Below are 27,936 nucleotides of genomic sequence, written 5' to 3' on the forward strand. Positions count from 1 at the left end.
TGCCATGGCGACCGCGCCGCGCCGCGCCGCCATGGAGGTGACGGGCAGCCGCTTCTGCGGCGACACCGAGCGCGGCAGGTGGGACCGGCGGGGGGAGTCGGGACGGCGCGGGGAGAGCGGTTCCGACCGCCCCTGTTCTCCCGCAGGATGGAGGGACGGGGCTCCTACACGCTGCCCACCGGCACCGAGTACCGCGGCGAGCTGCGGGACGGCGCGTTCCACGGGCGGGGCGAGCTGCTGTTCCCCGGCGGCGGCACCTTCCGCGCGGTGTGGCACCGCGGGCTGCCCGTGGAGGTAGGGCGGGCGGCACCGGGGGTCGCGGCCCGGGAGCCGCCGGCTCTCACCGGTCGCCCCGGGACGTGCCTCGCAGGGGAAGTTCACTTTTGCAGACGGCCTCGAATACGCGGCCGAAAGGTGGGATTACTGCGACGGCTACGACAGGAGGTTCTACAGCGAGATCCGCTCGGGGCTCAGAGCCGCAGGTAGCGACGTGCGGGGCCGCCCGGCACGAGGAGGCGGGGCCGGCCGAGGCCGTTAGTGCGCGTCCCGAGCGTGCGGCGGGGGGTGCGGCCTGGCGCAGCGCCGAGAGCCGAAGGGCGCGCGGTGTGGAGCCGCGGCTCGCGGGATTCGTCCCCGGCGCTGCCGTGCTCGGCTGGGGCCGCCGTGCCCTGCTGGCTGCGTGGCGGAGTCGCGGCACGGGGAGATGGGCGAGATCTTCTTACCCCGATCTTTCCGTGCATTTCTCCGTGTTCTCCGTCAGCAAAATTGTCAGAACGTTTTTATAAAACTCGTTGTCAAGCGACGATGTTGTTTTTGTGGCAAACGCCAAGGAGATGTAATATTTCTTAGTTATTTTGAGCGAAGTCACAAATGCAGGTGGGGGGGGGGGGGAAACAGCCAAAATAAAGCAAACCCTTTCTGGTTGTTGTTTCTAATTTAGGCATTTCTCAGCTTACCAATCTGGATCCTCCTCAAAAAATCCCAGCAGGATGTTACGACTGTGGTGATGGATTCTATAATCCTGAAACCAGAATTGTCACTGACTATGAGCTAAGATTTCTCAGAAATGCAGGTATGAGAACTTCTTTGGCACTGTAAACCCCAGTCATGCACTTGTAGCTTTTAGGACAGGTGGTTAAAGCAGAGACTTTCAAAAGCGCTTTGGTTCTGTTATCGCCAAGCTAAAATATTTCTTAAATCTTTATTCTTCTCAGCTATTTATGTATCCCCAGAGTGGTACTGGTCACGTTTTGTAAAATTACAGTGAAATAATTGTATTCCCACTTAGTAATTTAATCTCAGGGAAATCTTCAATCTCCTCCGTTATGATCGCAGGGAAAGGAATGGCAGTGAGGTGTGCAGCATTCCTCTGGACAGCTGGCAGGCTGTGTTGTGACCCAGCACAGGGCTTAAGCATCTGCTTGTCTTCAAGTGTGAGAGCAGCCCCTTTTATTTAAATGGGCTTTAGGGCTCATATGTGGCTAAATAGGAAACTGTCTTCTCACATTCTAGAGCTGTGTTTTGAGACAAATCTGAAAAGACTGGGTCTCATGGATCAGTCCCCAAATTAATAAACCTTGATGAAAATCACTTCTCATGAAGTCAAAAGGGAAGCATTACAAATAATATGCAAACAGAAGAACCCCCAACAGCTGACGCCAGGGTAACTCAAAAAGATAATCTGACCTGAAACAAGTGCTTTGTGTTCTGGTTATTTAAACTCTGTGTTTATCACCCTTTTCAGTACAGATATATATATATAAATTATTTTTTTATTTTTAAACAAAAATGCTTTTCAAAGGAACCACCCCCCTCTTTTTTTCTTTTCTTTTCCAAATGTCCAAATCACAAGACCTGGTGTTTCTAGAAGACAGAATGCTGCATTTTCAGCATGCCACAGTTGAACAATTTTGTTGCTTGGAAACTCCCTTTTTCAGAAATTTTACTATTTGTTGAAAAAAATTCTGCTCAGCTCTACTTTCAAGAGCTTTTGTGAGTGTGCACTATGATGTCGGAGGAGGGAAGTGAAGGGGGGAAGCTGAATGAATTGGAGATACCATCTGCTATAAAATATACCCTATGATACATGGCCTGTTTTATAAACGTTGAATAAAAACTGATCTAGATTATTACAAATGGCATTGATCCAAAATACTGGAATGCAGTGGGCCTACTGATGAGGAAGATAAGCAACATGCTTTCCAAAAACACAGGAACCTACACAGATTAGTACAGGAGGGAACGCCTTGGAATTCAATTTATTGTTTTTTAATCTGTTCTTTGAACTCATTGTCCTTGATGACAATTATCTCAAACCCTACGAATTATATCAATCAATATTCACTGCCCAGAGCGGCGCAGCGTGCGGTCGGACAGCATTGCTGGAGATGTGCTTTGTGTGACCATTCCCTGCAAAGCCGGGACACAAAGTTAACCTTGTTGATGCGAGTGTGAAGAAGGAATGTGTCATGTAGGCCAGACCCTTCCTCTTAAGAACATGAACACAATTGAAAAACCCAGCACTTGTTCAACATCAGAGGAACACTTTCTGCCCCAGGAGAGATGATTCAGGGCACAAGGCCACTGTAGTTAAAAAAAAAAAAACTAAAAAAGCCCAGCTGTAAGCAGAAGAAACTGAGGAAGAGGCTGGAATGACAGGGAACAGATCCAGAATTACTCCATTATAGGTTGGGCAGGAAGGAGCAGGAAAACCTCCAGGCTTCCAGCCAAGTCTTGAAAGCATCAAAAGCAGATGGTAGGAAGCATTCAGGAAGTTCTTACAACGGCTTGACAGGTTTACCAAAACGACACTATCTTCCTCAGGTCTGGAAGCAGGCATAAAGAATACTCCAGTTCTCACCTTTCACCCTGGCCCTATTATGAAGCAATTTCTGATTGTTTCTTGGCCGTTTGGGAAACAGAGCAAGGAAGCATACTGCCTTGGCACTGACTTTCCTGCCAAACTGGCAGCACCCAGCTATCATTCCAGAAGACTGGAAAAAAAATAGTCTCCATTTACAATTGCAGAGTTTGCTTCCACCACTTCTTTGTCAAGATGAGTGTTCGTAGAGTACCGTAGAGACTCCTATTAAATTTGGCAAGCTTTGCATTTCGCTAGCACGGAGGTCTGATCCTCATTTACTTAAAGAGCTCTTACTGTAAAGCAGAGCAAAGGCCCATCATGAAGATATAATCAGGCCCAGAGAACGAAATGACAGCAGCAGTTTTGTTATACTTTAGCAAAGTTTTCCAAATTCTCATTGCAGTCTTGCAGTTGTTACTCCATCCCCAAACCTCTGTTTCCTTGGGGATGCTCAAATTTCTCTTCATTCTTCATATGATCTTCAATCTTTTTTTTTCTCTAGTATTGCGAAGTACACAAAATTAGGCACATAAATAAGAATAATAATACTGGTTTGTAAGGAGATACACTGTTTGTTTTGAATAGGCACTGGGACAGGACTCCTGTTTCAGTCAGAGTATTCTTTTTTTTTTTTCCTCCCAGAAATTGGTCTCCTGGCACCTCTGTAAGAGGGTTTAGTCAACAGAAAGACAGGAGGATTTCCCAATTTTTCAGGGGGAAGTAGGAAATATATGATGTTATGTTCAATGCAAAGCAGGTTGGTAAAAGAAGAGAAATGATTCAAGTTTTAGGACCCCTGAATATTGGAGAGGCCCATCATTTTCAAAGAGAAAATACTGTCAGAAATAGAAATCTTGTTCTCCGGAGGGAAGCACGATAGGAGATCGCCTGGGTCACCTCTCTTCTGATGAAAAGCAAAGATACTTCTGATGAAAATTGCCCTGTTTCTCCTGCAGCTCTCCTGATGCTGCGTTAAATAGTATGAAACACACTTTTGCTCTTTGCAATATGAGAAAATTTGTGCTTCTACTTCTGCGTTCCATTTTCAGGTTAAATTAGTACGAGTGCAGTGCGTAGGGTGGCAGCTTTCTGCACTGCAGTCAGTATTACCTGAAACACGTGCATCTCTTTGTATGAGACCAAGAATAGGAAGACACAAAGCCTGCCTTTATTCTATAACTCAGTCAGGTCACTGAACTAACATGCATGTTACTAAGAGCAGGATTAGGCCCAAAAAGCCAAGGCGAGTGCCCACTAAGAGAAAAGGTTTTGGTGCTGCTGCAGTCCCAAGCCAGCCAGCAATCAGCCCAGGATTGCTAGAAGCCTGAACATCTCGTAGAAAGCAACAGGAAAAGACCTGCTGCTTGAGGAATCATTAAAAGTGGAAAAGATCAAGACTCAAGAATATTATTTCATTCTAGTTTTAACAAGGCTGGTTTTAGACCATCCAGTTTTCCTTGGTTTTGAGGCTGACCCAACTCCACAGGCAAGATTGAGGACACCTTGTAATTCTAAGCCTTAGTAATCATGGACTTAGAGTTACCTCCCACCATTAATGTGGGATGGAGGCCTGAAAGGATTTAAAAGCAATTTTTTCAGAAGTCAGCAGAGATGTTTTCACCCATATCAGGCTTATCCAGGTATGAAAGTCCACGAGATAAATCTGCTACATTTAGGCTTCTTTGACTGAAATCTGATGCGACCTGCGCCTGGTGCTGCCTGAGAAATGGAGACTTGTGTGAAGAACGTGGAACAGCCGTAACCCCTCAGTAATTGCACAGGACAATATTTCTGCACCTACCCTCATGCACCCCGAAGAGCACGCGCACGTCTGTGTGCCTTTCTCACAAACTACTGGAGAACTGGGCGCAGGGTGAGGACCTGGCAGTTTTTCAGGCCTGGAGTATTTCTGGAGGAAGACAGCAAGTGTAACTTTGAGTTGAGTGCAGCGCAGGGAAAAAAGGAAAAAAATAAAAATTAAAGAAAGACTGGAGTTGGGGATCACACATTGATGTTTCTTCGCTGTTCTTCTTTGAAATCACCACTCTGATGATGGAGGCAGTGGATGAGCGCTCTGATTCCAGGCTAGTCCCCAGTCATTGCCTAAGAATGTAGGAGCTGTTTTGGCAGATGCCCCTATTGCTAAGGAGAGGAAAGCCCCAGCAACACACACACAAGGGATACAGTATTTTTGTTCACATGAATTTAGCTTCCCATCGATTTAAATGTCTACTTACAACACAGGACCATTTAATCTTTTGTACATTTGTTTCTTTTTTATTTGACTTAAGACACTGAATTTAGATGAGGTTTGGTTCCTACATATTGAAACTCTTAAAAGCTCTTCAAATAATTGTTCTTTGGATACTTGTTAAGCTAAAGAAATCAGTTTTGATCGGCAGTAAAAGTTCATGCTATTTTAAGTGCAATGCTATAGCTATTTTCTGTTGTATATTTAATCATTTTGAATTATATGTCATGTAAAAGATTTTAGCTCTGGGGCATTTGCCAGATGGCTGATTCTGCATTTCACACAACAAAAGAAATAATGTTTGTGTAAAGCTCTTAAAAATAGTTGGTAATCAGTATATTCTACAACGAATAGGATCCAGACCTGTTTGAAGAAAAAAAAAAAGAAAAAAGCACACAAAAAAACAGCTTTTGCAGAAATTAATTTACAGAATTTGGTCTCTACCTCTGAGCTCTGAACAAAACAAATGATGTCCATTATTTGCTGATTTTTTTTTTAACATCTGATAAGTTAACTGAATTGTAAATTTTATGTATTTTTATGTTAAATGGCAATTATTGCAATCCATTCATCTTTTTCCTTTGCTTTGGCTCACAAACTTATTTCTGAAAAAAGGAGTTTGTAAAATAGAGAGCCTATGCTACTCTCAATTTACAGCCATAGAGCATATGAATATGAGAAGCCTTTTGCCTTTCTTGCAACAACCAAAGCTCACATCCTTTCTGCATTCTCCCCTGACTACTGCTGACTCCTCTTTCTGGCCTCTTTTATTCAAATTCCTCCAAAATACCTTTGCAAAAGTATTTTGTCTCTCTGCCACAGAACTCAGCTTGCTTTCTTTACCCACAACACTGCACACAAGTCCATACACGTTCACCTTTTGGTCTTGTCTCCTCCATCTCCTGTATACCTTCTTCCCTTGCAGCTGGTCCCAGGGCAGTTTTGCTGCTCACACTGGTATAAATCCTCCATTCCCTAGTACATACTTTCCTGGCACATTCTCAATTCTGTGTTACCAAAAGTCTTGAAAGATATTATGCTGAGAGGCAGGTTAGAAATTTTGCTGCAGCTCTTTAACGTGGATGTCCAAGTCTCTTGTCTACCTATTGCTATTTTTACACAAGTAGCTTTTGTCCTGATGTGAGGGATGCAGACCAAGTAACGCTCAGTGCTCAACAAGTCGGTTGTTTATGGACCTAAACGTTAGGAGTGAGAGATTGTTTGAATACTGATGCAGAATGCATAGTTATTACGTCTTGCTCTGTATCAAAGTCTGTTCAGGTGATGGATGTGCTTGGAGACCACTCATCCATTTAACCAAGAATATATTTTTATATTAAATTTGGCTTAAGTGCTTTAGTATAAAACATACATAGATTAGACGTAAACCATATTGGTTCATGCTACAACCAGCAACGTAATACTAATAGTGGCATCATGGCACAAGTTACTACAGCAATTTCAGTAGCTGTAGCTTTTGCAGATGTACCATTCCTTGTGGTTTGCTGGTCTTAAAATACTTATCATTTTGGAAACCATGAAAGTTTCGGTTCCAAACAGTGGCATGCCAAGAAAAACAGCTTTGTTTGTGCGCTAGCCATCTGTTGTGAACCCGCTGGGCAGGTCTTTCACAAGTCCTATAGGCACTCACATTCAGCCATACCGCTCACGTGCAAACAAGTTTTACAAGAGATGGAAAGTTCATTTTTGGGCCATTTTGGAATTACAGTAATTAAGTGTAAGTGGAAGGGTGAGAATTTGTGGGTGGAAGCAAAAGTTAATTGAAAACATGTTTTCGTTTTCTTGCCAGCCTTGATGTTGGTGAGGTCAGGCGCAGTAAGGAAAGCAGTGCTAGGGACCACAGGGGCAGTGGAAATGAAAGGGGTGTGCCAGGCTGAATCCACGGCTGAGATGCTATCACATACGGCCGTGATTGTGCAGTGGAAGAACATGATAAACTGCACTGCGGGTGACGGGAGGAGTCAGGCATGCGAAAGAATGAACCGATACCGTTGTTTACAACGGTGTGTGTGTGTGCTTGGCCCTCTACAAACAGAGAGGAAGCTCAGCTCTAGTTCAAGGATGGCCTATTGTAAACATGTGCTCTGATAAACCCTGCTCATGGGAAGCTGCTCAGACACCTGGCTGTGTCTCACAGCCGCAGGCATGTGAGCCCCTGATGGAGGGACAATTTGGGGCACAGCTGCTCCCTCCTGGCTCCTATGGCAGCAAGAGTGAGCAAAGGGATGATGTGTGCTCATGCCTGTTCCCAGCTCTCCATCATGCAGAGGTGGGAACCAAGGATCTGAATTTTGGCACACATCAAGCCTTCGATGTAGATAGAGCCTTTATGACACCAGAGCCATGTGCAGCTGCACAGTGCAGCATGAAGACCTAACACAGAGTCAGACCAAAGCTATGAAAGGCTTTTTGGGATGGACAATGTAGCTGTTTCCCTCTATAAGCCACCAAGTTCCAATTTCAGTGTGGTGCATCGTTCTACACACATCCAGGTGGTTTCCTGAGAAAGCACAAGTTAGAGAGCAAATCCTGAAGCCTACAAGATGACACTGCTGTTTGCTGGCAGTCACACGCTGTGGCTTACAGAGTCTCAAGACATCTCTCACAGCTGAAGTTTCCATAAGCAACACAGAAAAGCAATAGCTAGAATCAAGTCATTCTAAACTTTGTAATATACGTTTAAGTAGGAAGGTAAAATACACCTAAATTACAGTGTAATTTCAAGTCATCTCTCAGAAACACCCTGAAGCAAGCCCCAGCTTTTCGGCTTTTTCTAATCACGCTTCTGAGAGACACACGGAGCGTGCAGCTGGGGAAGTCACTCTGGCCCCTACTACACTACTTTCAGACTGAACATGGAAAAGTAGGCAGATGGTTCAGACACGTTCACTGACTGAGCTCACCATGGAATATATCTTCCAGCATTTTTGACAGAACTTAATGTCACATGGACCTTTCCCTAAATTCAGTCAAAACAAGGAAGAGACCTGCAAAGCAACAATTGTTAAGAAGGACTAATACAAGAGGTGCTACTTACAGAGCAAAGTGGGGCCAAAACACTCAGCTGGGTCTTAGTTATATCAAAATGCTCCATCACAACTGATGCACAGGCACCTCGATCACAGCAGCTCCCTGTGCCTTACACCCCAGTCAGTACTCCAGGGGGGAACAGACACTGCTTTGGGGATTAGTCATGCAGGTGGCTACCAGGATTGGCTCCATATGCTTTGAGTCTGCTTAATGAAAACAGCTTGAATTAATTACTTAAATTAAAAAGGAGCAACCTCAGGTTGGGCTGGCTGAGGATCTGGTCTACAGTATTCAAAATCTGTGTTGTGGGTTGTAGAAAACTGATCTTATTTTTGATTGAGACATACGGAAATAATTTGTGATATTCAGCCAATAGTTACATGTATTCTAGCAGTTCATCCATTAATGTCCAACTTTATCTTTCTCTGCTTCAAGATTTCAATTCAATGCTGTGATAAGGGTCGTTATATTTCACTAAGTTCAGAGTAAATAACTTGTTGATGTTTACCACCTGAACACAGATAGAAGGGATAGCTGTAACCTTTTCAGCCAAGTCTTTCTTCTTCACCTTCAAATTTAAACATCAGTCCTGTTTCAGCAAAGTGTGTTCCCTGAATGTATATTCTACTGAGGACAATCTTACAAAACAACAAAAAAAGGATAAGCTTCTGAAGATAAATACGCTGACACAAAATTCAAAACACAACACGAAGAACCCCATACCTCCTAATTGTGCACAGGCTGATAATTTACCACTGATTAAAGAGTTTGTATTTTTTTCACATCTTTTTTAGAGGGAAAATTACTTCTGAAGGTGAAGATGTGCTTAGACAATCATATTAACATATTCAAACAATTGTAATTTGCAAAATAGTAATTACAACTCACTATCTGCTAGCATTAATCAAACTTCAAGGTTTAATTCCATTTTAAATATTGATGAAATGTGATTCTCCAATCTAACCCTGGTGTTGCAGGGTTATGGAAGCAGCCAGTGACAGAAAAAGAGGAACGTGTAGTTAACAAGCAGCTGCCACAAAGAAGGATCGGCATCTGTGATTTAAATTGTTAGCTGCACAGTCAGGTAGAGTGTAAAAAGGGTAGTCAAGAGGCTGTTAAGTCCATTGCTGCCAATTACTAACAATCAGGGAGGAGCTTTAAGACTTGTTCAGTACAATAAACCCAGTTTGTCTTGTTTCAGGGGTTACTACTGAAGAGGTTGCAGCTGCACTGATTCAAATAGCCCTAAAACTACAGTAATTATCAACCAGTCTTCTTTAGTGTAGCAAAAGTATGTTTTACCATAGCTTAACTCTTTACATTCTAATATTTCTCTGCCACTTCTCCCATAGCTGGCCCCAGAGCCATTCTGATGTCTGCTTTTGTGGTTCTAGCTGTGCTGGATCGGTGCTTTCCTTTCCCTTACCTACCCCGAGTCGTACAGCACTCTCGGGTTGGATGGCAGTGCTAGGATTTGCTTTAGAATATATTTTTTTAATATTTAGTCCTTACACCTATTATTCGTTTTCATACATAAAGTTGACATCCATATAGCCCATTCAGTTTTTGCAGCTGATTATTTTAATGTTGCATGGGATCTGATCACAGCATAAACACTGCGAGGCTGGGGAGGCTGAAGGCACAGCACAGTCTGCCTGTGCAACGAAAACAGTGCTGAAGGAAGCTAGGCAAACCAAGGCTGTGCTGGAAACACAAAGCCAGGTGTAGCATCTGCCTTTCTCAGCGCCTGTAGCCTCGATGCTGTTACGTGACCACAACAGATTTCTCACTAGGAAGGTGGGCTGATTATTTCTAGTACTCAAGTGAACCACTTACATCATTACCCAAATATGAGCTAGATAGCGGTGATGTGTAGCATGTTTAAGGTTTGTTTATTCCTTCACCATGACAGAAATAGACAAAGTTTCATTTCTATGCCATTACCACAAGCTCAGACAAAGTATTTTTTTTAGTCAGGGAGATCTCAGCTAAAACCACAGCTACCCGCACTGGACAATGTCTGTCATAGCCTGGGCTCACGTGATCGCCTCATTACAGAGCCAGAACACCTAGTGCATAGAACAAAAGCCAGCAGTTGATTACGGCTTTGATGTTGTTTTTAAGAAAGCTGAAGGACCACATTTGCATTCCTGCTGCAGCCATCAATGGAAGCTCTGCCCATGTCAGGATTGTGTGGTCTGCAAGTGATGTTCAGCGCTCATCTTTTTAATTTTCCTTTTAGCATATTTTTCCAGGATTTATTTTCTCCTGATTTACGTCTGAACAAGAAATATGCCATTAATAGGGTCAGTCAGCATCAGCAGCCCTTCGTCAGAGAGCAGCTGCTGTGCAAGGAGCAGAGTGCAGGGAAACTGCTTGGGAAACATCCCAAGATCCACAGGCCTTTCTGAGCGGGGTCGTCAGGGAAGTGCTGCCCTTCAGACAAGGGACGAATGCTTTGGCACATGCTTTAGTTCAGCCTGCTTTGATCAGGATGCCAGCAGAGCTCCCTGGGAGCAGCATCTTGTGAGAAGTGAAACCTGCACTCAGCTCACGCGAACAGAAAGGAGAAAAGGAAGGGGGGCAGCATGGAAAGGAAAGGGGAAAAGGGAAAAGGGAAAAAGGGAAAGGGATCAAAAAGGAAAGGAGCAAAGCTGACCATTCAAAACCCACTAGAACAATCAGTAAGATTTAACTACATGATTGAAGACTCTTGTACACAAACCTAATTTGTCACACTCTTCTGTTCACTTCTTAGATTAGCACAGCTCACTCCTTTTACATTTCAAATGCTACTACATCACTTTAACCCAAAGGTACAAGTCAAAGATTTCCATGAGAATTTGACTCCTTCCAAGGAAGAGGCTTCATCCTTGATCTGTTCTGCCCTCGCCCAGCAGGGCTCTTAAATATGGAGGAGGTGGGATCCTGTGCTACACCAAGAGATGTTCTCAGCCCCAGCACCACAGCCTCTCCTAGGAACCATCTCTGTATTTTTTAGGTAATAAAGGCTGCTATAAATCCTTAACACTGAGGTGAAAAGCACACATCACACACATCACCATGAGAATTTGTTAAGACAGCGGTAAATGCAAGCAGCAGCTCTAAAAATAAATACAGTTATTCTATTTTCCTTTTTCCAAGGCTTCCTGATCTACTGCACAGATCTGTTTTCCCCTAAACAAACACGAAGAAATGCTGTAGAACAGTTTTTGAAGACAGGATTGTTGAAGTCCCTGGAATTAAGACACCACAGCTTACATTTGCCAAGTGACTTGTTCATAATCATACACAACATTTCTATTCAACCTCTGCAGGACAGCTGTTCTTTCCTACATTGTCTTTCCACACTGTTGTGCTCTGAGAATGTGGCAGACATGAATCCTAACAAGGAACACAAGATGGTGTAACATATCTCAGTACTGTATCAGCTTAGTGACACCAATCACAACATACATTTCAAAAGCAGCCCCATCAGAACAAGTGGAGAAGAACTCAGGCTTTGACTGTTGATTTTTCTGTGCCTTCACTTTCCATAAACTGACAAGCAACACAGACCTGGTATTCAAAAAAATGCGTGTCTTCATTTCTGATCCTTTCAACATAAATCCTGCGTGTGGCCGTAAAAAATCAATATGTGTTTATACACACACGTATGTGTAAATCTCACCTCCACCCAAGTTAACCTTATCAAACAGCTGAGTAATGAATCATTCCCGCAGAGCCCAAATCTCCCGCACTGACAAATTCCAACACAACAGCACACGACCTTTTTTAGAAACAAAAATGTGTTCTGAGAGATGCCAGTGGCTCGGAGCGGGGTTTGTTCTCAAGGGAAAAATTGTTTGAGCAGGACCCCAATAATTCAAAGAGCGGGTGTGCAATGGTGACGTTTGGTGATCTCTTTCTGTTCCTTTCAGATGATGAGGAGCACGAGTGGATCACCCGGACCTGCCGCAAAGCTGAGGACGGAGCACCGCGGCAGAAACCTGGCCCATGAAAGCTGGTTTTGCTAGACAGTAACATTCCAAAGCAGGTGATGTGATTGACAATACGTCTGATTTGTCACTGCGTCTTACATCACCCTGTCCCTCTACAGGAATATAATCTTTTTGTCATCTCCGTCAGCATAAACAAAAATGGAAATAATCACTTAATCAGTCATGCTGAGAAAAAAAGCCATGAAAGAGAGCAGACTGCTCTCACAGCAATATTCCTGAGAGGTGTGTGTGCAGTACATACACACGTCATTAAGCCTGAAAACAATTTGTTAAAAAGAGTGCCTCAGATTCAGTGTTGAAGTCATTCAAATCCATCTTAATCAACATTATTTTCCCAGATTTTAGTTAGCTGTCCTGGTGAATTCCTTTCCTCTCTTTTTGCTCAGTACTTTGATATTGATTGATCATTGTAATAATGTACACCAGAGGTATTCTTTAATGACTGGTTTGCTAACTAGGAAATTATATCCATTTACTACGAACATTTGTTGAACTCTCCTGAAGCCGGAATTTAACAAAATAATAAAAGAGGAGAACTGGGTGGGTTGCTGCTTGATTAGTAAGCCAGAAAGTATTTAAAAAATAAAATAAAATGGAATTACATCATTTTCTGGATGTAAGTGCCAGCACTTCTACTTGCATTAACTTTATTTATTACACAAATAAGACATTTACAAAGCACAACATTAAAAGTATGTAACAAAACAGACATTGGTTTTACAAAAAAGTGCTTACAATTTAGTTTTAATTTTTAAAATAAATTAGTCTTGACTGTCCACTCGTTCAGAGAATTTTTTAACCATTGTAGCCAAGACATGCATAATTGCAACATGCTACAACAAAATGATTGGCTGACGAAACAAAACCAATGTTTCTATAGTTGGCATCCTACAGATGTATCACTGATAGCAGGGCAGGATTGAATCCTGCTCCCCGTCCAACCAGTGAGTTGTGTAAGCACCTTTAGCTGGGCGTGGGGGTTAACCAGCATGAGCCAAAATAAAAAAGAATTGGTAATCATCCCGTAAACCATTCCTATTTCAGACCCTCACCGTATTCAGTTACCTTATTCAACTCAAGTGAAAAGCCTCTTGCTGCCTGTCTTCACTGGATTTTTGTCTGCAAAAGTTTTTGGAAATAGCAACTGCAGAAGTTTATTACGTGGAGTCTACGTTGCTGCACCAGAAACCATTTGGCAATTACTGAATAAACTAAGAAAATGGGAATGATTTTACTTTATTTTTTGCTTTTAATCTACAGACAGGAGATGAATGCAAATGACCTGAGATAAGGTTTGGTTCAGTGGCAACAGTCAGCGTGAAATAGATCGTGAAACAATGTATTGAATAAATTAGAGGATTTCTTACATTCTTGGTACAGTTGAGTATTTTCCATACACATAATTAGCTCTAAAACTGCACAAGCTGAATTGCTTCCAGTTTTTGCAAACAGTTTGGGCTTGATATAAACAGAGCCTGATTTCTGAATTAGCAAAGCTGCTCGTGGCTACCTGTGGGAAGCTGCCCTCAGCCCGTGCTGCACAGCGATGCTCCCCGCTGCGCCTGCCCTCCCCAGCCCATGCATTACAGCCACTCCCAGCAGCGGCGTCCATCTCACAACTCGGACGTACAGTGTGATTCTCAAGTGGTTTGTCATCAGCAACTCAGCTGATAGTTTGCAGATATGTGTTTAACAGCCTCTCTTTCGTGGCACTGCTGAGACAGAAGATAAATACAAGAGACCGCTTTCTCCCTCAAAAAACCGTTGTGGGAATCTCAAGCGCTGCGGGCCGTCAGGTCACCTCACAGCCTGAGGTTTCTCCTTCAGCCTCAGCTTGGACCTGTTAGCTACCCGTCTGCTAACAGCTCCAATTTCACAGCCTAACAATCACTCGAACGCGCAAGCTCGAATTGAGGAGGAGTGGGGCCCTGGTGACCCCCAAACCAGCAGCTCTCCCGGCCGAGCTGTGCACACACAGCGACATGCAGGAAGCAAAGAGCTCTGCTCACAGCCCATGGAGGTGTGCTGGGCCTGTGCTCACCTCTACAGACAGGGAGAAGGGACACAAACGCAGCACCTTGGGGCTGCTCCTGCCCAAGGAGATGCTGGGGAGCAGTGCCTCCTGCCAGGCCACGCACAGGGTGTGTTTGGGCACACACTGGGAGTGGATATTCACATGTCAGATGGTGACAGTAGCACTTTGCGGACCTAATTTCCTCTCTCCTTCTTAATGTTATTTCAGGCTGAGAATAGAGCTGCTAGCTGCTGGCTGCAATTAGAACACTGGCCTAGCTGTCCAAATATTACAGCAGTCTCTCTTTTACATACACACACACACATACATACAGAGGTGTGTGTATGTATTTCTTTCAGGATATCAACGCGTGCTGGTGTTCAGCTGTTTCTCCAACCAAGAGAACTTGGTGCCCACCCAGCAGACGCAGCGTGAGCCGGTGCCACCAGCTCACCATGCAGGGCTGATGCTGGAAATTGATCTCCAGAGAGAAAAACACGAGTATCTAGGGCTTGAATTAAAAACAAGTTACATAACTGATAGATTCCTGTCTTCTGCTCCTCAGGCACAGCTCAGTCACGTTACGCACTGACTGTGGCTCATTGCAGGCTTTCACATTCTCGGAAATGCTGCCTCCTGAAAGTAAGCAGCAAGACAGACCCATGTGCTCCCATGGAGAGGGGCTTTGTTAGCAACCTTGGCTCTTGGCTCAGTGCAAGCTGAGAAGGGCTGGCAAATGCTAGCTGTTTACTTTTTGTTATTACCATCAATGAAGTATCATTTCAGAGCTTTTTTCCTGATCTGCGGCCAGACGGCCGAGTACTTCCTTTGTTGTTGCCATGAGACTGCCCCAAGGGTGAGCCCCACACGCCTGCTCCTCCGTGCACAACCGGTCAGGACTGTGCCTCATCCAGGGACCTGGCAGGAGCAGCTGCCTTGCTCTGGTAAGGGATAGGGGTGAGCAGGTGCTGCCAGATGGAGGAACACGCATTGCCTCGCTGCCTGCCGGCCTCACTGCTGGCAGAACTTCCCTGGCTGCTCCCCGGTCCCTCCCTGCTCTTCTCACTCACTGAGCCCAGAGCTGGGCCCCTCTCCTGGGGTCCACGCCAGAGCGAGTCACTTCTACACATCTACTGGTGAGCTTCCCTTAAGGATTTCTCAGTCCCAGTGTATGGAGCATCTAAGAGTTTGGTGTAGGTACATTCCCAAGTCACCCATTCATCATCCAACATGACTTAAAGGAAACAAAGTAGCTTGTTAATAAGGAACAAGAATAATAATAATAAAAAGATTTGGCAAATGGCTGTGAGAGGAGAGACAGTCGGTGCTCTGAGAATAAGTCAGCAATTAAAACCTTCAGAGTGCCAAGCCTGGCTCTGCCACCGACCAACCCTACCACTCCTTTCAGTTCAGGATATCTCCATATCCCCTCCTATAAAATGGGGGGAACACTAAGATTTACTTACCTTACAGAGTGATCAAAGGGCATGTGATTCTAAAGCACTTTGAGAAGGAAGAAAAACTGCCTATTTCCAGCTGGCATCGTGTTTTCCACTTAGTGGAGTCACAGCTACCTGTGACTTTGGCTCAGGAGTCCTCCGTGTACTCTGAGTTGCTGAGCCAGAGCCCATTTCAAGTCTCACACATGCAAGTGTAAATGAGGAGGGATGTCCGGGAACCAACAGTGCTTCACTGGTGCAAAAAGAGAATCAGGCCAAACTGTGTAAATTCCTCCTTTCTTTATATTCGTGGGTGATCATCCAACCCCCCGTGACTCAGCATGTACTGATGTGTTCATGTGCCCACGGCTTGGGAGCAAGGTTTGTAAGCACAGCAGTCACTCATTTGGGCTGTGTCTGGCATTGTCTTGGAGAGACTCACTGTCATTCTACAAGTCCACAAGAAACAAGTGAAAAATGCAACTCTGCACTTGACACACACATACACAGAGTGTTGCTGGAGAAATAAGAGTGGATGTTAGATGCTGGTCAATGGGAATAACCGAGAATGCCGAATCTGAGTTTCTCCTGCATGACTGAGAACAGTTGCCTTGGGCTGGACACTGCGTTTCAGCGACTGAGGGGCAGTGGTGCTGGGAGCGCCATGGGCAGGCGAGGAAGAGCTTGCGGAGTCAGTACTGAAAGAGGATGACCTGGGGGAGAAACAGGAACCAAGCGTTAGCTGCTTCCAGAGACAAGCGGCCCTCACGGCAGAAATGGGATCTCAGGGAGCAGCCAGGCAGCACGCACCCAGCTGAAGCAGGGCAGCCACCTTCACTGAGGGACAAGCTCTTCTGAGCCATTGTTGTCCCCAGTCCTGCTCCTAGAACAGAGCCTGCAGGGAACACAGGTTTCTGGAATTCACCATGGAAGGACTTGTTTGGAAAAGGAATTTGGAAGGCAGCTCTATGTCCTGAGAACCCAGTCCTGCAACATCTGCAAGCAAGCAATAGCATTTAAGTCACAGGAGCTAGCTGCTGCTGCAGAGTCTCTTTGAATGACAGCATCAGAACTACATAACATTTCTGAAAACTCCGCAGTTTCTGTGGTGATAAAGTCATGATAAAATGATAGCACTCTGACCAAGCAGTAACCTTGCTGTGCCCCTGCCTCTGCTTGTCAAAACAGAGCTCAATAATCTCTGGTTGTTGAACTAAACAGAAAGAGATGCTGAGAACTTCTAAAAGATGAAAGCTAAAATGATGCCAAAGGCTCAGCATTTGCTCAAAATGAAACCACTTAAATTGAGATCCCAAGCACATATGCAACAGTTCAGAAGCCTTGCCCCCAGATGAGCACTATGTAAGAATGGACAGATGCTGAGGGGCTCAACAGCAAAATATCAATGCATGTTTCTTAGCGAGACGTTGTGAAATAACATTCCAATTCATGATACAGTAACAGCCAGTTGTTATTTTTTGAGCAATTCTGGAATTCCCAAGAAATGAACCTTTCCTGTTAACTCATGGAAAGCTGTGCAGACAGAGAGCCAGCAGCACTGGGGGAAGGGAGAACTCGGCACAGAGGAGCTCAGGCAGGAGGTCGCGAGACCCCAGGGCATCTCAGCACACCGCGACATTGCGGGGCATTCAGTGCAGAACGCAGTGGTGCCATTTACCGGCAGTCATTCTAAGGCCACCAAAATGAAGGAAATACAGCCAAGAGCTGGAGGTTGCCAGATCACAGAGTGCTGCCCACAAGAGCCAGCGGTGGCACTGACAGGACACAAAAGCTGCTGCTACAGGAGGAGGTTGGCCCCAAACCGGCAGCAAGGACCAGCATTACCTTCTCGCCCCTATTCGATAGCGGTCCTTCCATGTCTGCTTTGAGGTGCACTGGAGGAGCCGTGTAGGGAAGTCTACAGTGCACTTGTCCACACTGTACCTGACCTGTGGAGGAGAAAGGCCTCAGCCCCGTGCCCACAGCCAGCCCCACAGCGCGGCCTGGCCAGGGGGCTCTGAGGGGACATCGCCAGGCTGGGGCTCGCCAGGGCCCTGTCCCTCTGCGGGGGGTGAGGGTGAGGAGAAGCTTTGTGGGCTCACAGAGCCCAGGCGCTCCGTCCCGCTCACCCTTCTGCCATAACACCACTCGCAGGCGCTCCATCATGGCCTGGCGGTGTGAAACAGCCAGCCTGCGAGCGGGCTGCTCGCCGTGGAAAACACAGAAAGGCCAGCGGCGGTAACGCCAAGGAGAGGAGCTCTGTGGGGCCGAGCTGTGCCCCCCCCCGGCCCCGCACTCACTCTCAATGTATCCATGCAGTGTCACCATGCGGGCCCTCTCCGGGCTGCTGAAGGGCGAATAGTGGATGTCCTCGGTGAGGGAGGAGGGGATGCGGGGCGGGGGGGGCCCCGAGGGCGGCACCGTGTGCTGGGGAGTGTGTTTTTTATGGCGGGCTCGGCAGTTCTGGAACCAAACCTGCAACGAAAGCAGAGGACACTGAGGGAGGAGGGCAGCGGGCTGAGCTGTGCTCACACACGGGGAGCCATCGCCTCGCACACAGACACAACAGCCACCTCTGCAGTCACAAAAGGAACCGCGTGTGGAAATGCCCACACAAACACCGCGACAGCGTCCGCTGGTCCCACAGCGTTTCACTGCAGCTGAGAAATGCCGGTGCTGCAGGAGACAGCCCTGCTCCGTCCCACCGGCAGCCACGACTGTGCCTCACTGCTGTTAATTAAAGCAATGGTTTGGGGTTACGCCCTAGAACTAAAACATGAGTGGAGGTTTTTCCATGCCAGTGTGGTGTTTTCTTTCTTAAGCTTTAATTTCTTTAGGAAAACTGGGAGCAAGATCCTTCCACGAGTCACAGCACGGAGCAGTGCCCTGAGGCCACGCAACGGCCACAGCAAGGAAACAGCCACAAGCGTTTGACAAATCGCTTCCTGCTCAAAGCACCTTCAAAAAACAGCCCATAAAGAATCGCCCTGCACGTGGGCTACTTGATCCCGTGCTGAATGAAGAGTCTCAAGAACGGAGGCCTGAGCCAGGTCTTTGCACGTTAGAAAGTTAAACATGTCTTTGGTAGAAGAATGCTGGATGATGCCCACACTTTGCCTTCATCCCACACCCCATATCCCACACCTGCATCCCAATACCCTGCATCCCACACACCGCATCCACCTGTATCCCATGCCTGCATCCCATGCACTACATCCTGCATGCTCGCCCACGGCCATCCCTCACCTGAATGACTCTCCGACTCAGCCCCGTCATGTCTGCGAGTTTCTGAAGAGTTTGTGCATCGGGGTTGTTGTCCTGAGCAAACTGTGCCTGCATGACCTGGCGGGTGGCAAGGAGAGGAGTCAGCTTGCAGCTGACACCGCAGCCCTTCCCGCCCCCAGCCCAGCCCCGCTACCTGCAGCTGCTCAGCGGTGAAGGAGGTGCGGGCCCTTTTGGCTGGCTTTGGCTGGCTGTCCTGCTCTGAGGGCACGGCCCCCTCCAGTGTGATCCCATTGCCTGCGAAAGAGAAACCCAGTTTGAGTTCAGTGCAAGGAGCTGAACAACAGCCGTGTGCCTCAAGCGTCCCTCAGTGTGCGTAGCAGTGCTGGTCTGGAGCTGCATGGGGCCACTGAGTTCTCCATCGCCAAGGGCAATGCTGACCCTGATGGGTTTAAAGTTGAGTAGCAGCAATGTTGTGGAAGCTGTGGAGAATTATGGATGGGAAAAGGGAAGTGGGAAGATGGATTCTGAGGTCAATTGAGCCAGCCCAGTCTCGTGGTCACCACTTGGCCACATGCCCCAGCAAGCAGCCCAGAGGAGCCCTGCCTGCTGCTGGGCACACCAGGACCCACACCACGTCACATCCCCGTTGCCTCCATCACCTGTATCATTTCAACAGGCTCCTTGCTCTTTTCCCTGGCCCCAAACCTCCCTGACCTCCTCCTGGGCCCTGAGGCAGCAACAGCAGAAGCAGCTCCTTCCCTGCGGTACCACAGCCCAGGGCAGCAGCCTTTCTGCAGAGAGATGTGCTGAGGCAAGCCTGACTGTGCTCATGCAGCCATGGAGCCACTGGGGGAGAGGCCAAGGCCAGGGCCAGGACCAGGGCCCCCACCCCATACTGGGGTCTGCAGTGAAGCCCATGCACTGCCCAGAGGAGTGATGGATGAGGGAGGGTGCATGCATGGGGCTGGCGCTCGCCCCGCTCCCAGGATGCGCCTGCACAGCACGGTGTTTGCTCTGCAAGCTGGACAGGGTTGTGATTGTCTTGGCTGGAGTTGAAGGACTTTCTCATATAGTTTGACTTGTTCTTTTAGGATGATGAATGGGACTCTGACTTCAGCAACATCTGTTTATTTTTCTTGTGTGTAAAACCTCATGTGCAGAAGAAATTGCTGGGTAATTACTGGAGGGGGAAAAACGCGTGGCCCTTTAACTCTGCAGCAGTGCAGCTCCCCAGAGCCTTCCCAACCCCTCCTCCAACTAAAGGGCATGAGGAGGTGGGCACCTGCCTGGGGACACTCAGCCCCTGTCCTGACACTACCACAGCCCCTTCTGCAACACAAATCCCAGCCCTTGGGCAGAGCCAGGGCACTGAAGGATCTCACAGACAGGCCCAGCCATGACCACAGCTGCAGCCCCGCAGCCCCACACTCCTCCCAGACCCACGGCCCCTCCTTCCATGCCCTATGCCCTTCAAACCAGCCAGCCATTGGAGCCTCCCAGCCCAACAGGGCACACTGTTTCCATCCTCTTACCCAAATGCTGTAAACAGAAACACTGATTATTTTCATGTCAGGTTGTTAATCACTTCCACATGCTGCACAGGCTGGGACGTGGCATTGGCCTCCCCACACCCGTGAAGCTCTACTGAGTGGCACACAGGCAGGAGCTGCACTCCCAGTGCAGAGGGTCCCTGGGCACTTCCCTCAGCATTTCTGCAGCTGCACAGTATCTCCGTGGGCAGTGTCCCTGCAATCCAGCCAAGCACCAGAGAGGCAGGCAGGCCCTCTGCAGCCCTGCTCCTGTCGCCACATAGCCAGCCACAGCCTGAGAATGTGGGGCAGGTTCCACTCTGGCCCAGCCCAGTGATAACATGATATGGCATGGCCTCACAAACCCTCCAGAGCCACTTTGTTCTGAGCACCACTCAGCCACTGCCCTGCAGCCATGACACTGCATGACCTCATGGCACCGGCAGCAGTGGGATGCAGTTTGGAATGTGAAAGCCACTTGCAGCGCATCCCTGGGCGGGCAGGGCCAGTGGAAAATGATGGGAAGGGTTTGTACACCCGCCAGGTTTCCCACCTTCTAGATTTATGACTCGCAGCCTCCAAATCCCCACGGCTTTCTGACCCTCCACATGTGGCAGTGAGGCACAGCGGTGCAGCGGAAGCAGGGCCGGGGCCGTGCTCAGCACTGCCCTCAGCACACGGCTCTGCCGCGGGACCCTTGCATGGCCAGCGCAGGAGCAGCTGCTCTGCAGGCTCCATCCCGCTCTCCACGCATGGAAACAGCCCTGGCCCCTCGCCATGGGTGGCGATATCCCCGCGCAGTACCTGGGCCAAGGGCGGTGTTGTGGCCACGTACCATTTTCTGCTGCTCGCTTGAGGTTCTCTATCATGGTGTCATAGTGGATCCGGCACAGCACCTTCTCCTCCACCAAGCCGAACTCCTCGCCCGTGGAGAGCTGCCTCTTGCAGGAGAAGCAGGCGAAGCAGGCCAGGTGGTAGGCATTGCCGCGCGCCCGCCGCACCCAATCACTGGCGTAGATCTGCCGGCCGCAGCGGGCGCACTTGGTACCAAAACGGCTGCAGGAGGAGAAGACACAGCGTGAGGGTGGGCAGCAGAGCCTGAACCCCCCCGAGCCCCCTAAGCCCACACGGAGAAAGGGTGGCAGTGAGAACGCCCCGGAGCTGCTCGCAGGCAGGGATCTCCAGCACAGGGTGCAGCCGAGGGCCGAGCTGTGTGAGCAAGCGCTGAGGTCACGCAGTGCAGTGAATCAGCCTCCAAGTTCACGGGCTTTTTATTTTGATAACAGGCGGTGTGACACTCAGATGGAAATTCTGTTAGAGCCATTTTTCCCCTACTGCAATAAATCAAAACATGTGTTTTCTCCTAACACATACAAACGTATGCATCTGCTCTTTTCTCCTACAAGGAGGTCTCCTCGCAGTGAGAAGATGATGATTGTGCTCGGGTTTATTTATGCTGGGAACTATTGCGGCGGAATGAGGAGGTGCCGATGCTGCCCCATCCCCGCACACCAGCGGCTTTGCCTCAGCATCTCAGCACCGCACTGCCAGCAGCTGCCCGGGCACAGCCAGCCTCAGCTTCTGCTAACACGGGTGGGTGCTCAGTTCGAGTTTTATGACTGCTAAAATAAATAAACACACCAAGCAGCAAGCAGTGGGGGGAGGCGAGCATCTCCTCCAGCACCGCAGAGCTGATGCTGGCCCTGACACAGCCCTGATCTCAGCCGCTGAGGAAGAGAAAGGTTTAAATTTTTCAGCCTGACCATCGCTGACCAAAAAAAAAAAAAAATTAAAAAAAAAAAAAAATCAACCCCAAAACCTGGACCAACAAAAAAAAGCTGCTTAAAGAGGACATTTCTGAGCTGAAATTATACAGAGACTTAGCTAAGAGACTTCGCTAATTTACTTCAGATGGGAACATTGTAAACTGACTTTGTGCCAGCTCACTTATATAAACGCACAAACAAAAGAACTGTATTAATTTTTTATTTAGAAGTAGAAATCGTTCCTGTAAGTCGAATTACTTTGAACAATGCGCTGTATAAACAGTCGTATTTGCAGAACGCTCTCAGTCAAGGGGGCAGGCTCAGAGGAACTAACGACACGTGGTAGTCGCCTCTCCCCACTTCCATCACTCCCTGCTCCGAGCGGGCAACGCAGTGTGCTGGGACAGGCACGGCCCGCGCTGCTACTGGAGAGGATGGCTCAGAAATGAGACCCTGCAATGCACCGAGCTGCTCCTGATGCTGGGCAGTGAGAGCCCCGTGAGCCCCGCGCAATCAGCAGCTGCAGGGCACAGGGGTGGTCCGTGGGGCTCCTGCTGCCCGCCTGGCAGTGAGGGGACAAGGACGGGGCCGAGGACGGAGCCACGCTGCAGCAGGATGCAGCCCAACTGGTATCCCTGTTGGCAAAGCTTGAATTCACAGCCCAGGCATCGCCACCAGCCCTGGCCCCTCGCAGGGTTTGGGGCTGGATGAGCAGGCACTGCCAGCTCTCCGTGACAGGAGACAGAAAGCAGCATCAGGCATTTCCAAGGAGGAATCACCCCATTCCACCACCTCAGGGAGGGTTGCAGTGCCTGGGGCACAGGAAGGCACCCGGTGCCACAATTCCCAGCCCTGGCACCCACTCCTGCATATGAGGTCAAGGTGGCCTACCCAGGGCCATCCACAGCCCCAAAATCCCCATCCCCTCCTGGTGAGCTCCATAAGAAGACCCTAATGCAGTCCCAGCAGCAGCAGCTCCCAGAGATCACACAGAGCGATGCAGAAGACCAAAGCAAGCCCATCTCCACGCCGAGCCACTGCTGTGCCCAGGCTGGAGCACCACCCTGCAGCACAGAGGAGAGTGGTGGCACAGGTCACACTGCCACCAGCCCACCTGCGGGCCCTTGCTGTTCCAACCCACAGGGATGCACGCTGGGCTGCTGTCCACTCACGCTGTCTGTGCCCTGGGCAGCCCAGCACGGTGCGGCATCCCAGGGTCACACCAGGAGCACACCAGGACCCGGCTCTCTGCAGCCGTGGGAGTTTGGCCACAAGCAGCCCTCGCATCGCCTGGGAACACTGTGTTCCTCCAACGGAGCTCCACGAGCTCCAGTTTTAATTTGGTTCTCCTCAAAGCACTGGAGCCCTGGATGCCAAATGCAATTATTTGACAAGACACAGGAAACAGCAACGCTTGCTCAAAAATGCACGAGGCCGTGGAACTGCCGCAGAGCCAGCACTTACACAGCTTCACACGTGCAGGGAAGGGCCGGGAGCAGGAGGGGGCACGGGGCAGCGCCCGCGGGTGGCCCCGCGCTGTCCCTCGGCATTGGCACCGGGCAGCGATCCCCGCATGGCTGCATCCACCCCGGGAACTGGCAGCGGGGCTGTCTGCTCCGCTGTTAAAAAATACATTTCATACGCAGCAATACAAAGAAAGATAGAAAGATAGAAAGAAGAACAAAAGAAAAATAAAATAATAATAATCATAACAAGTCTAAACAGTCAAATTTGCGCTTTGCCAAGCGCTGCGTCCCTGCTGTCTGGGGATCTGCAGGGCAGTCCTGAGAAGATCGGCGCCGTCTCGGAGAGGAACCCGGGTGGGGTTCGCCCGAGGCTGCAGCCCGACCGCCGGCGGCCCCGACCCGCGACCCCCGCATTGCGGCTCCTGATCGCGGCGCTCCTGGAGCCCGGCCCGACCCGCCAGCACCGGGAACCGACGGCGGCGGCAGCACGGATCGGATCGGCTCCGCTCCGCCCGGCTCCGCGCCGCATCGTTTCCCGCACACACACACACACAAAAACGAAATCATTCTGTGCTACAGCCAAAGGCGGGGCGCGGGTGCGGAGCTCCCCCCCAGCGGCACCGGCCCGCCGTGCCCACCTCCGCGCTCCGCTGCGGCCCCGCGCTGCGCACCGCCGTTCCCGGCACAGACGGTTCTTTGGGGGCAGATCTCGTTCCCCGCATTTGCCCATAGCCAATTTCGAGATTCGGTTCGCTGCTTTAAAGCCGTCTTTGAAAACGTCCATCCTTTCAAAATATTAATGAAATCAAAACGATTATTAATTAATGGAAACGCTGAAAGCGCTCCGAAGCAGCGAAGCGGCACCTCACAGTTCCCCAAACGTCCGTGGGTGCCGGGGGGATTCCAGCGGACTCCGGAGCCGGCGGTGCGCACACGACGGCGGCACCGGGACGGACGAGCACGGGACAGCCTCACCGTAAATAATAAAAACAATAATAACAACAATAATAGCAAAAACAAATAATAGTTTAAAAACAAAACATTGCGGAATTCAGCAGCGCGCTCCCTCGCAGCACAGCTGCCACCCGCTCCGTCCCGCAGCGCAACCCCGCAGGGCTGAGCATCTCCTGCCCGCGGCTCTCCCTCCCTCCCGGCATTCCCGCACCGCGCCGGGACGGGAAGCGCCGGCGCTGAGGGCTGTGGGGCGAATGGAGCCCCAGCGAAGAGTTGGGGATTCCTCCACCCCTCGCGCCTCAGTTTCTGGAAGAACGCGCGGTGGGAGGTTATCACCCAGAGGCGATCACCGGGCTGCGGCCCGACTGCGGAACGCCGACCGCGGGGCCGCGGCTCCGAACCCCGCGGTGCGTCCCTGCCCGGCGGCCCCCGGCTCCGCCGCACACCCGCCCGAGGGCTCCGCGAGGCCGGGAATTGTTTCGGTTCTGTACCTTTCTGACACCAACGACACTTCGGCTTTTTTTGGTGCTAGCCGGCATCAAAACGGTTTTAGAAATCATTCGGCCCCGCAGACGGCCGGGGACGCTTCTAAAAGCCGGGCCGTACCGTCCAGGACAATGCCCCGCACCGGTTCCCCCTCACCGCGGTCCCGCACCGCAGCGGGAGGCGGGGAAGGATCCCCGGGCGGGGCCGCGGCCGCCCCCGGCTCCGTTCCTCCCGCAACCCCGCGCCGCCCCGAGCAGCAGCTTTGCGGCCCGGCAGCTTCGCAGCCGTTTCCCGCAGGGACCGGCCAGGGACGCCGCGCACCCCCCCGGCCCGGCTCCTACCTGAAGTAGTCCATCTTGCAGAAGATCTCCTTGTTCTTGATGTAGCAGCTGTGCTGCTGCCGCAGCGAGGTCCGGCACACGGAGCACTCGAGGCAGCGGACGTGCCAGATGAGGTTGTTCACCTGCGGCGGAGCGGACAGAGGCTGAGACCCAGGGCCATCCGCAGCCGCCCCACCGCCCCCGCCGCCCCGCGCTCACCTTCAGCAGGTACCGGTCGAGGATCTCCAGCCCGCAGCTGGAGCACACGTTCTTGCCGGCCGACGGCGTGGAGGAGGAGGAGGAGGACGGCGGGGAGCAGACGGACGGCGTGGAGGGGGTGCTGGGCGCCGAGCGGGCGTCCTCCTTCTCCAGCGCTGCGGGCAGCGGCTCCCCGTCGGGCTGCGACTGCGGGCACAGCCCCGCGGGTATCCGTCAGCCGCGGCCCCAACGCTCCCGACGCGATCCCCGCCGCGTCCCGACCCCGCATCCCGCACCGCTTACCATGGCGCGGCCGTGCGGGTCGAGGCAGCGGGCGGTCGCTTTGGGCAGCGGCTCCGGCGGCATCACCTTGCGGGAGAGAGCGGGAGAGGGCGGCTGCGGTTCCATGCGCCGGGCGAGCGCGGGGCACCCTATATAAACCGCCTCAAAACAATAAATAAGAACTTTCTAGTGGCCATTTAAATCCTTTGCAACAAAAGCTGCGTCTCTTTAATGAAGCAATTTGAATGTGGATTGAATTCTCTCCCTGCCTGCACTTAACCCGGGCCTCTTGAAGTAATCGCTCGGTTCCCATGCGAGCCAAAGCGCTGAAAAAAACCCACAAACTACCTGCAATTAGAAATTGCCGTAAATGCCCGAGATAAGAGGTACCCAGAGTGTCAATTCCGGCTGTCAATCAGGGAATCCATCAGGCCACCCAAAGAATTGCAAATTTGATTTTTTTAATGGTAGTAATTAAAAATCGAAATTCTTCCCCCTCTCCCTCCGCCGAGCGCGAAACGCCCCAGAAAGCGCCGGGATGCGAAATCCTCCCCTTCGGCGCGGGAGGCGGCGAGCGACCCCCGGGCCCGGCCCGGCCCGCACCGCCCCGCACCGCCCCGCGGCCCCGCGCCCGGCCCCGACGGCGCTCACCTTGTCCGCCTCGGTGCCGGCCGGGGCGCGGCGGCCGGGGCCCCGGGGCTGCCCGCCCTCATGGCTCCGGAGCATGGGGCGGGCGCGCCCCGCTCCGCCCGCCGCCGCCGCCGCGCTCCGTGCCCGCGGGCGGCGCGTCCCGGGGCCGCGGCAGGAAGGGCGGGGAGCCGCGCCGGCCCCGCTCCCCCGCCGGGGGCGGCCGCGGGCCGGGCAGGAAGCGGCGCCCCCCCGCCGCGCCCCGGGGGCCGCCCGCCCCGCCGGGCCCCGCTACCTGCGGTGGCCGCGGCACCGCCCGCGGGCGCGGCGTAGGGGCGGGGGCCCGGTGCCCCCTCCCGGCCCCGACGGAGCGCACGGACGGGGCCCGGGCTCGGGCAGCGCCGCCGGGCGCGGCCCCGGGAGCCCCGCGCTGAGCACGGAGCCCGGCGGGGCCGGGGGATCGCACCCACCGCCGCGGTGTCGCGCCGCCCGCCGCTGCCCGGGCTTCATTAGTAACCTGATAATTCCCCGGCAAAGCCCCAGCAGCGGTTCCACCATGAAGTAATTGTAGGACGGTAACGTGAGCTGATGGCGGCCGGGGATGGATCCTCGCGGTTATTGATTCTGACAGCTAAATTGTTAACCGAGGGGGAAATCAGATGAAAGCCATTTTAGAATAAATACGAGACATTAGGTTGAAACGCTGAGGTTCTAAGAAAGCCCGAGCAGAGCCCCGGAAAGCCGAGCCGAGGCCCGGCAGCGTCCCCCGCCCCACCGCGCGGCTCAAACCGCTCCCGCAGCTCCACCGGGAACGCGGAGCGGCTCCTGCGGACGTAGAAAGGCCGGCGGCCCTCCGTGCTACGAGAACCACGCCGGTGTGCGAGGGGCGCAGCGCGGACGGGAGGGGCTGAGGCGCAGCGCTGCCCGGCTCGTGCTGCCCCGTCGGAGCGGCGGAGGCTGCAGCCCGAGTTTCTTCGCTGCCCGCATCAGGGCCGTGACCGTGCGCTGCTCGGGGAAAGCACGCCCTCCCTCCCACCAAAGCAGGGCACGGGGACAGAGCAGCTCCATCCGCGAGCGACTGAACCGCGTGGAAACGTTCCTTCAGGTGAAGGCACGACTCCACGTCAGCCCTGAGCGATGGGGCAGGAAAACTGAAATATCGAGGAACAACCTGCACGACAGGCACGGTGAACGATCCCCTCGGTTCCCCACCTTGCCGGGAATAGAGCGGAACCAAAGAAAGCCAGACAGGAGGTGAGGGCTGTGCAGCAGCCGTGAGCCCCGCTCTGCCCTGCAATCCCTTCAGGTGCTTCTCAGAGCGATGTTAAGATGGCTGATAGAGCCCAAGCGTTGTGTATAGAAGCGTCACCGAGCATTTACCTGCTCCCGCACGCGGTGTCAGGAACGGCCCGGCTCTGCTGTGCTGCTGTGCCATTCCCAGGCAGTGCACGCAGTGGGAGCGCT

The 27,936-nt window shown here is 51.0% G+C and overlaps 2 protein-coding genes across 2 annotated transcripts; one reads left to right on the plus strand and one right to left on the minus strand.

The window, feature by feature from the left end:
- Positions 1 to 31: 31 nt before the first annotated feature.
- Positions 32 to 12,165, plus strand: MORN5 (MORN repeat containing 5; the record flags this gene model as incomplete). Its single annotated transcript, XM_079544717.1, has 5 exons — positions 32 to 78; positions 147 to 294; positions 371 to 482; positions 941 to 1,072; positions 12,086 to 12,165. The coding sequence occupies 5 exons, from the start codon at positions 32 to 34 to the stop codon at positions 12,163 to 12,165; spliced, it is 519 nt and encodes a 172-aa protein (XP_079400843.1).
- Positions 12,166 to 16,311: 4,146 nt separating this feature from the next.
- Positions 16,312 to 26,571, minus strand: LHX6 (LIM homeobox 6; the record flags this gene model as incomplete). The annotated part of the gene is made up of 10 exons (XM_079544845.1): positions 16,312 to 16,332; positions 17,465 to 17,568; positions 17,920 to 18,094; positions 18,866 to 18,961; positions 19,038 to 19,138; positions 21,209 to 21,429; positions 25,387 to 25,508; positions 25,585 to 25,770; positions 25,867 to 26,007; positions 26,497 to 26,571. The coding sequence occupies 10 exons, from the start codon at positions 26,569 to 26,571 to the stop codon at positions 16,312 to 16,314; spliced, it is 1,242 nt and encodes a 413-aa protein (XP_079400971.1).
- Positions 26,572 to 27,936: the final 1,365 nt, after the last annotated feature.

This window comes from Tetrao urogallus, assembly GCF_951394365.1.
Source record: "Tetrao urogallus genome assembly, chromosome: 19".
Lineage (NCBI taxonomy): Eukaryota > Metazoa > Chordata > Aves > Galliformes > Phasianidae > Tetrao > Tetrao urogallus.